The following is a 12,488-nucleotide window of genomic DNA, read 5'->3' as shown; positions in this document are numbered from 1 at the left end:
CAAGCCAATATGATTACCTTGTTTTAGAGCTATGATATCCCAGTACAAGTCACAATATTTTTAAGTTGGTTAGTACAGACTATGGTCGAAATTTGAAAGAGGAAATATAACATTTCTTGACAAAATCAAAGCTGATTACAAGAAGATCACATACATCACTATTAAATTACACTACTTCTGTCTTCCACCCAAAAAAATAGTCCTCCTTAATAACAGCATAAAATTCCATTTGTTTTAGAAAAGCATACATAAAATAACATTGGTACATTTTATTTCAAAAGACTTTGTTGTCTCAACTCTCTAGCAATACTCCAATACAGGTTAAGACTTGTTCATAAAGAGATCAATCACAGGCATGTAGTAAACATTAAAAAGGCATGCCAAGTACAAATCCTTTTTTTTTTTTAAAATGTAAACTGGAAACAGTAGGCATGAAGCATCTGTACAGCAAACACAAAACCAACTATGTCATTTTTTCCCTTACTCATCTCAAGAGCTTTTGATCTGGCGACTGGAAAATAACCTTCATGTTGCCAAGCATGGGAGACACGTTCCTAACTAAACTGAGTATGGATTTATGAAGAGTCTTAGGACGAAGGCAGATTCTTAGTACTTAAACACACATGACCCTCTAAGACCACTTCCATTTCCCTAGTGGCAGTAGCACACTAATTAGAGGAACACTCAGTGACATTAATGAACACTGAACACACCAAAAGTGACAGTAACCCCTACCGTGTCCCAAAGTAATCTATAAAGAGGCCTCTCCCATTCTTTAACTGGCTAAATACCAATCTTGTACATACTTTCACATCGTAAGAGGAACAACTGAGCCACTTTAAACGAGGCTGTATCACATGGATCCTGTGCTCTAGAGCCTTCCAGGAGGATTAAGAAAAAGATAATTGCTGACCAGAACTGAAGGTACATCTGTCCTATACTGTAAAATTAGAGTAATACAGCCTGTAACAGTGCAGCACATTAGATAAGATCTTACAAAAACTACAAACAGGGTATTGCACCGCAGCAAGGATATCCACTTACTGGCAAGTCTGTAAATATGTATGCATCTTCAGGAAAACTACATATCGATTATAAGTAGGATGGCAGTATAAGACAAAATGCAGAGCTCTGCTTGATGATTATTATTTCAAATATTTAAAAATTAAGCTTCAACAACTCTTCACAACTTTAAGTTTTACAATGGCTTTACATATATTTAGAACCTTAAATGCCAAACTCTCAAGAAGTTTAATTAGGATTTTTAAAGATACAGAGACAGAAATAAAAATGTTATAGAGGTCTTGCAGTCCAGGAGAACCTAAGTTAATGAAAACAGACTTAAGATACAAACTTATTTCCTAAGGTGTTTTTTTTTTGTGGGGTTCCCTCCTCCCTCTCCAAAAAAGTTCTCCCAAACAAAATGCTTTTTATTTAGGCTGTGCAAGAATGCAGTACAGGAAATAAGGTTTAAGCAAAGCCACTGGACCAATGAATAGCATGCACACATAATCCGGGCACTATTCTTTTCAAAGGTTCTTTCCCTTGAAAAAATTACTGCTCATCTGCCCATAGCTGCGCTCTTCACGCTCATCTCTGAAACACATGGTCAGATTTAGCAGACCACAGGTGAAGATCAAGGGCCTGATAATTCACACAACAAGAGGAAGTAGGCAGCTTACAGACTTAAATTACTAAATCTCATCTTCTACAAATAGGGACTGCTACCACCATTTGGTAAACGATGGTTTCACTGTTCATAGCTGCATTAAGTAGACGTAGGCTCTGAACAGACAATTCAATTAATTTATTTATGCAACACCTTAGTCCAGTGTATCAGCTGAAAGAGTCAGCTACAACAGCCTAATACAACTATGAACAGCAAGGCTGTGAATTTGAAACGGCAGTTCCTACATCCAACTGCAGCTTGTGGTCAAGCCTAGATATCACTAAGGCGGCAGTCTTGGTTTGGAGATCTGAAGGACATGGACTTAACAATATTCCAACAAAACAAAAAAAAAGCCGCCACTCTTTGCAGTCTGAGCTTGCCCAGTCTCAAGTCCCACTAGTAGGTTTTAAAAGTGTTTTCTATTATTAGCTCCCTTTTACTGCCTCGACATTTATGGGCCACATCCTTTACCATTTTTTAACCTATTTTGGAATAGACAGAAAGACTGAAACCTGTCTTCACTGTGAAAACAGATTTTCATGGCAGTAATTTAAACAGCTCTTTTCCAAAGTCTTCCATGTTCTTCAGCATTCTTGAAACACAGATACATATTCCAAATAGGCTGAGCTTTGACAAAGAAGTTTCAGCATAAGATGATAATAAATGAAATTGCTGAAGCCCTTCCTCCAGAATGTGCAAAGAGGCTTGGGCTTGTAACAAGACTAGTTACAATCTTATCGATACGCTGTTCTGGTTTAAAACACTTCAAGGACAAACATTTCTGCTTTCCTTCTACAAAGAGTAAATTGTTTGTTGCCACAACAAATTTCATGTATTTAAACTTCAATTGTGTTACTTCTTATTCCCTCTCCTTTTAATTTTGGTCAAAGGTCAAAATACAAACAGCTCCACTAGAGCATAAAACCAAGACGCCTATCAACTGCAAGATTCCTCCCACCAGAAAGGACTTTTAAATGAGGAGGAAGAAAACAAAGGTTTTTCTTATTTATTCCACATAGAATGACTATGGAGAAATGACTCAAGCTTAGGTAGTAAAAGTTAATGGAATGCCATCTGAAATGAAGAGTGACTCAGTAACACATGAGACTTGCTAATCGTTTGTTAATCTCCAATTCAAAAACCACCAGAAGTACTCACATAATACCAGTGAAACACGAGAAGATACTGCTTGTTTTTCCTCTTGAGCAGGAGAGCAAGCTTTAAATAAGAACGTCTGTTTGTCCGGCATTTGAGAAAATGAAAATCACTAAGTGCTAGGTACCCCCAAAGGATTAATTACCTTAGCACCTATGAATCAGGACTAGGTAAACTTGCAGTATAATGATTTTATTCTGCTAATGTGCAAAACTTGCAAAAGACTTATTCTTTGGATTTTCCTTCTGTGTGCTGGCATTTCATGTTTTGCAGCAGGCATTCCCTCCTTCTCCTCTTGAACACATTATACCTTAACAGTATACAATCTTCTGGAACATCCTTTGTCTGGAACAGTTAAGATCTGTAACACCAGGCAGAATTTGTGGAGATTGAGAGACTGGACACTGGATTCTTACAGGTGGAATTGTCTAGACCAGACAGAGAGAGAAATTGTCATATAAATGCTCTATAATGCTCCCCTAATTGTTGCTAATGCCATAAAGATTCATATCTAAATCCAGAAATCAAAAAAAAAAAAAAAAGTTCAAGTGAGTTAAAATTTAGCATTTCTGTTTAGAAAGTCAAGTCTGAACAGGAAAAAAGTATAGGCACAGGTGATATTAGAGTAATATAGTTTTGCCTATTCTTGATGTTTACTTAGGTAGTCATCGATTTTTTTTTCTATGAATAAGTTGTTATTAATAAGTCTTAGCAGTAAAGAAATGTCTCTTTCTTCCTTTCCAGAGAATGCATTATATTACAAGAAGGTTTTTTTAACATTTCCCGCTATTTTTACCATTTCCCAGCTCAGCATGTTTTCAAATGTTTCAGAGAAAATTTCCATGCCTGTCTCACAAGGAAGACACATGTTTTGCATGTTTCACCAAATGAAGTAATTTCATTCTGTAAAGAGACATCTCTTAAAAGCAGAATACCAAATGCCTACAGCTAAGTAAAACTAGATGAAAAGCATGGTGGAACAAACCTATTATAACTTCAGATAACACTGAATAAATTGCCTGCTAAAAAAGTAGGCTAAATCAGCTTTCTGTAGTAACACCCAAACCCCACTACAAACCCCTCCATATTAAACATTAATCACAGCAAAACTTTTCATACCAGGAAAAAAAAAAAAAAAAAAACCAAAAAAAAAAGGTAAAAAGGTTAGCATAGAGCCTGTTCCCTTCTTTACTTCTGCAGCTAACACTACCAGCTAACTAAAGCGCTCTGCTTGCCAATGTTAAAGGCACAGTCATGGCAGAAGCTAACTCAATGTCTTTTCCCTTCACTCAGTGACAGAAGAGATACAAAATCCCATGCATTTCCTTCAAATGTTTTGGGATTACTATGCAAGACCTAGATGTTTAGCATGTTATCAGTAATAGCAGCCTTAAGGAGTTCAGCTTATTTTAGTCCTACTATGCTTAACACTAATACTTCATAGTCACTGCAGTAAATTTTAGAGAAGATCCAGTTACTTACTCAGCAAACAATTTATGTCTTATCATGCTGCTACTAAAATACACCTACACAAAAGACTTTAAAGCTCTAGTCTTACAGCTACAGGATAAGATCACATCAAGCTAATCTACTGATTAATTAGCTAACACTTTATTAAGTAGATTTTCCAATTTATTCAATCAGCAGTGAGCTACACTTGCAACAAATCAGTTAAGCCAGTCTTTAGTAAGGCTGCTTGCGCTAGTTTAAAACTTAAGCTAAAGCATTTCAGATATCCCAGAAAATATATGAATAAACTTTTATTTTTAAGCAACAACACACTCTATTGTAATACAACCCACACATTTCAGTCAGGTGGTGAGTACTCAACTGAACAAGCATTGCTAAAACATTTCCATTGGAAATGTGTTAAAGTTCACAAGTGTCTTCATTACCACCTCACTGAAGTTTTCTTATGTGTTTCTAGTCTACACACCACATGTTTCACGCAGTCATGCAAATGTGAATCAAATTTTAAATGTTCAGGTAACATGGAAGTCCATTCACTGCAAAGATTCATTTTTCACAGAAGAGCCAGGCTAGGTAAGACCAAATACTGCAGGGTTCTTCATGAGAGTACAGGTATTTTAGAAACCATGAACTTTCAGTTGTTCTTCCTTGACAATGCCAATCTAAAGGAGAAAAGCAACATATTTCAGTAAAGCTTACCCACTTAGGATATTAACAGTGATATCAAGTTACCACAATTTTATACTCTGATTAAAGAAACTGCAATACGGTATATACTCAATAAAGCAGTTTTCTAGTTTTCAGAATGTTTCTGGGCCAAGCAGAGTAACTGACTACACAAAACAGAAAATCTAATCAGACATCTGACTCGTTCTGTAGTACTAGCACTTATTCTTTGACAGTGTAACATCTCTGCATCATGATTTACATCAGTAAGCCTCTTTCCTCTATAGTGTTTTCAGTCTCAGAATTATGGTTTGCATCAAACACTTGATTTTACAAATGAAGAACTTGAGTTGTGCTGCCAGAGAACAAGTGGTCTGTTGTAGCAGGGTAAATGCATTCTACAGTGCTTTTGATTCTTACCAGAGGTTTACTCTCATTCTGCAAGTGTCACTTTACTTTTTTGGCTGAAAATACAAAGGAACTAAAGGGGACATCTTTAGCTGCTTAATTAACATCAGTGCCACCTGCCACTCTATTGCTTCCAGAGAGGTTTAGATATTTATCTGCAGTCTCTCACCTCCAAGAGGAATTGGCAAATGTTCTTCCTCTGGTCACCTTGAAGCTGGATAACTTCACCGTATTCAGGATGTTCAATCACAGTACCATTACAAGCAAATTTCTAGAGAGAAACATTCATATTATAAGACATCTGATGTACATTACGATTTTGCTTAGTAAGTCTTTTCACCAGAATTTTGTCACAGGGGCTGCTTACTAAATTCTGATGCCAAGCAAGGCAAACGCTAGATCTGTTTTACACTGGTTTTGAGAGCAAATGGAATATACCTGCTGATGCATACAGACACAAACTAAGCTGCTGGTGGTAAATTCAGGCAAAGACAGGATTAGCTACTGTGCAGAAGAAACTGGCCAACACTCATTACAAGAATGGAAAACAAAGTCATAAGATACAGCCTTTCAACTCCACACTATTTTAAAATAAATATTTTCATCCTGGTGAAACTCAAGATCTCTATTTTCAACAGCAACCCAGCTATGACAGAAGCAGGAATGCAAAACCAGTTCTACTTTAAACTGATTTTATTCTTCACATCAACAAAGCCAGGTATCCGTGAAATTTTAATGAAACATTCAGAATATATTTTACTTACTTCTTTATAGGAAGAAATATTTAACTTTTTAGCAAAAATGAGTGTCTGGTGACACAGGAGTTTTGAGAAAGACAAGGAAAGGGATCAACTTGAATATGAAAGTGATGTGTACTGGCAAGAACAAAATAAAACAAACATTACATTACTTAGTATTGAAAGCTATCATACTCCTTTATATAATATCTTTATTATCAAATCAAATCAGCAACTTCACCTTTTTGAAAGCTTTCACAAGTTTCTTCTTGTCATAATCATCTGCAATTCCCTGAACAGTTGTTAGTGTCTTTCTTCCGTTTCGTTGCTGGATCCTTATATGAATGTAATCCTCAGTCCCCGCCGGGAGTAAGTCGTCACCCTTTGTTGCATCAGCAAAGGGGTCTGCAGGAAGAAAAAGATTCATGTAATGCCCACCCAAGCTCAAAACTAACAGATAAGTTTCTCACTTCACAAAGAGCTTGATTTAGTGGATAATCTTGCTGTTTTCTCCCTCTTTAAAAATACACTGTTAAAATCAGAGTACTTTTTTCTACAGCTGTATTAAGTCCCACCAGCCTACTAACTCAGCATAGTGCTCTCAACTATCACGCTTCCAGTTTCTTCAATGCCTTCCCAGATATAAACAACTTTCAGCTACAGTATCAATTTACTTCACTATTTCTTGCAAACTGTAAATCATGAAGCTTTGAACCTGAAAACATGGTTCTGAGAGAACATCAAGTGCACATAGTCTTAGACAGCCACAGGCATTTTAAGTGAAATATGGAAGTCTTATCTTTTGTCAGATCAGCTGACAAGTACAGACAAATAAAAAAGCTCTTATACCCACACTCCTTTACTGGTCCAGAACAGAAGTCTTATACCATGACAACTACCATGCTAACAGCATTTTAAGGCATGGATGTAATTCTTGGCACTAATGTAAACAAAAAATGGCAACAGACACTAACAGATGTCAGAGGCTGTCTGTAATCTAGCACCCCTCTGCCAGTCAGTAGTTTTAGGCAAGAATTGTAACAACATTTTAGGCATTGACTATAGAAAGGTCAGTTCTCAAATTCTTCCAAGTTTAAATTCATCTAGCACAGGTGAAACCAGAAGGCATTTAGGAAGAAGGGTGTGATGGGTTGACCCTGGCTGGATGCCAGGTGCCCACCAAAGCCGCTCTATCACTCCCCCCTCTTCAACTGGACAGGGGAGAGAAAAATGTAATGAAAGGCTCAGGAGTCAAGATAAGGACAGGGAGAGATCACTCACTAATTACTATCACAGACAAAACAGACTCAACTTGGGGAAAATCAATTTATTACCAATTGACCAGAGTAGGGTAATGAGAAATAAAAACCAAATCTTAACACACCTTCCACCTACCCCTTCCTTCTTCCCAAACAGAACTTCACTCCCAAATTCTCTACCTCCTCCCCGCAGTGACACAGGGGGATGGGGAATGGGGGTTGCAGTCAGTTCATCACATGTTGTCTCTGCCGCTCCTTCCTCCTCAGGGGGAGGACTCCTCACTCTTCCCCTGCTCCAGCTTGGGGTCCCTCCCACAGGCTGCAGTTCTTCATGAACTTCTCCAACATGGGTATTCCCCACGGGCTGCAGTTCTTCACAAACTGCTCTAGCGTGGGTCCCTTCCACGCCATGCAGTCCTTCAGGAGCGCACTGCTCCAGTGTGGGTCCCCCATGGGGTCACAAGTTCTGCCAGAAAACCTGCTCCGTGGGCTCCTCTCTCCATGGGGCCACAGGTCCTGCCAGGAGCCTGCTCCAGCGGAGGCTTCCCATGGGGTCACAGCCTCCTTCGGGCACACACCTGCTCCAGCGTGGGGTCCTCCACGGGCTGCAGGTGGATATCTGCTCCACCGTGGACCTCCCTGGGCTGCAGGGGGACAGCCTGCCTCACCATGGTCTTCCCCACGGGCTGCAGGGGAATCTCTGCTCCGGTACCTGGAGCACCTCCTCCACTCCTTCACTGACCTTGGTGTCTGCAGGGTTGTTTCTCTCACATGTTCTCACTCCTCTCTCCAGCTGCAGCTTCTGTTCTGCAGCAAGTTTTTTCCCTTCTTAAATACATTATACCAGAGGCACTACCACTGTCACTGATGGGGTTGGCCTTGGCGCTGGCTGACCCTGGCTCTGTCAGATGTAGGGGAAGCTTCTAGCAGCTTCTCACAGAAGTCACCCCTGTAGCAGCCCGCTACCAAAACCTTGCCACGCAAACACAATACGCTGGGTTTCCAGGTTATACTTCTTACTCTGTTCTCCACAAAAACATATTTAACGCTCACTCTATCAAGAAATTTTATAGCTGTACAAGTTTCCTAATCAGTAGCTCCAAATAAATCTTGAAGCATGAAGTACTTTAAGTAATTTTTAAGATTAATCACAAGTAATTTTTTGATACTAATCAGAATCACATTGAAGAGTCCCATCTTCAGAAAGCGTAGGTTCAACAGCCATGAAAGCTACAATTTCCCAAACTTCCATCCAAAACTCAAACCTAAAAACACTGATGAAGTTTTGCCATCCACTCGAAACAAATGCCCCAAGAGTAAAACTTCAGCAGAAATAGGAAAAGAAGTAGCTCAGCTGCAGACAGGCTGACCCTTGTAGAAACAAGAATGACAAGAGCATTAAAGGCACTGAAAGCAGCATAAGGATGCAAGCACCACAGGAAAGAAGTACAGCACAAGAGAAGCTTGACTGGCTTGATTTCTACTAAGGCATTTGTTAAAACATGCTGAATTTCACTGTGCCCCACAGCTTGTGGGGCAAACAGTAATAGAAAATTTCAGTCAAAGAAAAGGTGAAAGAAAAAGAGGACTCTGTCACAAAGATCACTTGGCAGAGTTTAGGATTCTAAGTTGGAGATAAGCCAGCACTGTAAGGTATTAACATTGGATCACTTCAAACAAATCTTTTGGGCAGCACCTTCCAAAGCACGGGGTCAGCTCCCAAATCGTGATTAACATAACCTTCTCACATGGCTTGTACGTGCAGAAGATTAGAGACAAAACTGAGACCAAAAGCCTGGCAACATTACTGTATAAAGTGTTAACTTGCTCACTTCTGTTGTCTATAGATAAGGAAGGTGGAGAACCATGGCCCAGCATGTCAAACTTCCCTGCTAATAGAAAAGGAATGACCTACCATCTGTATAGCTCGATCTATAGGAACAAAACCTTTTGCAGGGCATGTATCAGGTTTTGGGACGTTGGTAAGGATAAGATGAGGCAGCAAATCAACAAGCAATTGGAACTGAGGAAATGCTTTCCTTCCTTAGCAGAGGATATGAACCCTGGACTCCCTCTGCCCACAAAGATTACAACTTTGGGACGGCAGAGTTGACAGAAAAGCCCAGTCTGGGGTGCTACCAGACATCCAGGCACACAGAGCATCTCCTGCGGGAGCGGCAAGGGAGCAAACGGAGAGGGAGACGAGCCTCCTACCGCATGCCTGTCGGCTGCACACACACACTGCGTGTCCCGCGGCCGGCACCGCGGCAGGACAAGGACGAGCAGCCAGAGCTTCCTTTACAGAGTCAGCTGCGTAGCGCCGGGGACGGGAGCGGCTCAGCAACGGCTTCAATGTCACCTGAGACATGTCACCCCACCTGGGCGGCGGGGTGGGGGGGACGACGACAGCGGCGCACATACATCTCACCGGAGCCCTCAGGAAAGCGGCGGCAGGACGATGCCGGGGGACGGGGGGGACAGGACGGACAGCGGGCCGAGGACGGGACGGCGGGGACGGCCGCAGTTGTCCCCCCGCCCCGGGGTGGGCTTGCCGGGGCGGGGGGGTCACTGTGGGGCTCCCTGCGGCCGGAGGGGGTGAGGAGTGCCGGCAGGCGGCGGCTCTTACCGAAGGATTGGAGGTTCTGGATAGATGACATGCGACTCTGCGGCGAGAGGCTGGAGCAGCGGGGAAAAGGCCGCGGCTGGGTCCGCCCGGGTCACGTCTCCGGCTCCGCAGTGCCGGCGGGGGCGGGGAGGGGAGGGAGGGGAGGAAGCGAGGGGAGGGATAACAAAAGCAGAGGGAGGGAGGCGAATCTGAGAGGGAGGGAAGGGGGAGAGAAAGGATTAAAAGGAGGAGAAAGCGCCAAGGGAAATAAAAAGGGGTGGGAGCCCCCCGCCCCTCAGCCACGGCACACCGCCCCACGCTACCGCTAACGGGCAGCGGCCGCCGTTTTTCCTCATAAAATGGCGCCTCGCCCGGGCCGCGCGAGGCACGTGATGGCCGCCCCCGCCCCCGTGCTGCCCCACGGGAAGGAGAGTCCCTCTCCCCCCGTCCCCCCCGCCGCCATAGAGCGCGGAGGGTCGCTCCGGGCCCAAGGACTACAGCGCCCAGGGCGCACCGCGGCGGTCGGGGGAGGAGGTGGCGGGGCGCCGGCCTCGCTTCAGGGTCGGGCTGACCCTTCGCACATCCATCGCTGCCTTCCCCGAGGGGGCAACGGGAAATCACCTGCCCAGGAGCCCGATTCCCCACGGGAGGGGCCCTGAAAGCAGCGCTGGCGGGTCGCTGGAGCCCTTCGTTTTCCACGCAGGGACGGTGCAGGCCCCGGAGGGGTGATCCCGTGTTCGCATGCCTTTGGCTTGGGTGGTGCCGTTTCCTGGTCTCCCTCCGTGTTTCCACGCTAGCTCCTGTCAGCTGCTGGGGTGACTTCTCAAGCTGATGTGAAATGGGGAGAGTGCTTCCCCTTTCTTCCCCACTCAAGCATGTGGGAACCCCCCCCTCCCTCCCACCTACCTCGATGGACAAAATGCTGCTTTAACATGCACGAATCTGCCGAGGAAAGCCAGTTAGCACCCCACAAACCACCCATGCCCCCCCTTTGCCTGCAGCAATGCATGCTGGCCCTCCCTTTCAGGTGGGGGCTGCCAGCGAGGCCGGAGCTGCTGCATTCCCCACAGCCCTGGGTGCCGCCATGGCCAGCTGGCCCCACAGGACTCCCCAGGCATAAGTGGTGTTGAGGCTGCAAATGTAAAGGTTTTGCCTTTAAAAGGCGTGCTTCTGTTACAAACCTTGCCAGTCCTCGGGAGGTGATTAAAGGCATTGCAGATGTACAATAACCTAGTTGAATTGGCATGACTGCCAGAACCTATATTTCTCCTTTTTTTTTTTTTTTGGCTTTTATACTAAGCTTCAGCCCTCTTAAATCAAAGGGATATTTCTCTTCTGTCATCCGAGGCCTGGATCAGCACTGCAGTAGTTTTACGAATGTCAGCGTGCGTTGGTCTAAGAAAGTTTCTGGTCCTGGCACTTTGCTAGGAAGCTTTTCTTTTTCACTTGGGGAAGGCAAGGCCATTTGCCATGGTACAAAGCCCCTGCTTACCCTTCGCTACCATCACTGATGAAGCCTGTTGCTGCAGTATGGGCTATAGAGAAGGGTTGTCTAACTCTTTCCCAAGCAGCTGCAAAAGGCACTATTGGGACAGTTAGGGGAGGATGGGGAGATGCTAATTACAGAGCCTGAGGCGCCTGCTTCAGTCACAGAGGCATGCTACGATTTGGATAGTGTCTGTGGATTAAGGACACAGAGCTAGACACTGAGAGACCTTCTAGGCAGGCTGAGCAAGCTTGGGACACCCATCCTCAGGGACATGTCCCCGCGATGTCTCCAGCACCTCTCTCGGAGAACTTGCGTTACTACTAATGTGGGGAATTTCTGGCTCTGATGCATTTTTGCAAACTCTACATCTCTGTGCGAAATTTTGTTGTACCTTTTCTCTCCCATCATCATCCTATGAAACTTCTTCCCAGCAGCAAAGCAGGGTTTTTGTTACCTTGGCTGGCAGTACTGCTGTCTGTGGGGCATTGTGATGAGCCAGATCAGCAAAGTGATTTGAGTTATAAAATAAAGTTTAAAACCTCAGATCCACTGCGCTCACATAATCCTGCAACAGTTGTACTGGGAGAACCGAAGAGGACAGAGGCTGAGGACAGGCCTGCCCATGGATGAGAGGACAGCAGGTCTTCAGACACAAATCCCAAGTTCAAGTCTGCAGGTGTAGGCGAGTTCTCTGCTCACCTGTGGCGCTACTTGTGCTTACTTTGAATCCTCATGCATTTAAAATAGTTTTGTACTTAGAATCATAGAATCATAGAATCATTTAGGTTGGAAAAGACCTTCAAGATCATCGAGTCCAACCACCAACCATGCCCCCTAAACCATGTTCTGAAGTACCTTGTCTACGTGCTTTTTGAATATCTCCAGGGATGGTGAGTCAACCACTTCCCTGGGCAGCCTATTCCAATGTCTGACAACCCTCTCAGTAAAGAAATTTTTCCTAATATCTAACCTAAATCTCCCTCGCCACAAGTTGAGGCCATTTCCTGTCGTCCTATCTCCAGCCACCTGA

At 43.6% G+C, this 12,488-nt stretch overlaps 1 protein-coding gene across 2 annotated transcripts; it reads right to left on the bottom strand.

Moving 5' to 3' along the window:
• Window positions 1-254: 254 nt before the first annotated feature.
• Window positions 255-10,340, bottom strand: EIF1B (eukaryotic translation initiation factor 1B). Of its 2 annotated transcripts, XR_003922754.2 has the most exons (5): window positions 9,991-10,340; window positions 6,347-6,510; window positions 5,538-5,639; window positions 4,761-4,956; window positions 255-3,252 (listed from the first exon to the last, which is right to left on the bottom strand). XR_003922754.2 is itself a non-coding variant. In XM_030009617.2 (4 exons), exons 1-4 carry the CDS (start codon window positions 10,019-10,021, stop codon window positions 4,912-4,914), a joined length of 342 nt encoding a protein of 113 aa, XP_029865477.1. In that variant the 5' UTR covers window positions 10,022-10,340; the 3' UTR covers window positions 255-4,911. The 2 variants fall into 2 exon arrangements, 1 of the variants encoding a protein (XP_029865477.1); XM_030009617.2 differs by having other exon boundaries at window positions 255-4,956.
• Between the last annotated feature and the right edge of the window lie 2,148 nt (window positions 10,341-12,488).

Source organism: Aquila chrysaetos, chromosome 3, assembly GCF_900496995.4.
Source record: "Aquila chrysaetos chrysaetos chromosome 3, bAquChr1.4, whole genome shotgun sequence".
NCBI classification, from domain to species: domain Eukaryota; kingdom Metazoa; phylum Chordata; class Aves; order Accipitriformes; family Accipitridae; genus Aquila; species Aquila chrysaetos.
The sequence above is the reverse complement of the archived record's forward strand: the minus strand, read 5'-3'. Positions and strand labels throughout refer to the sequence as shown.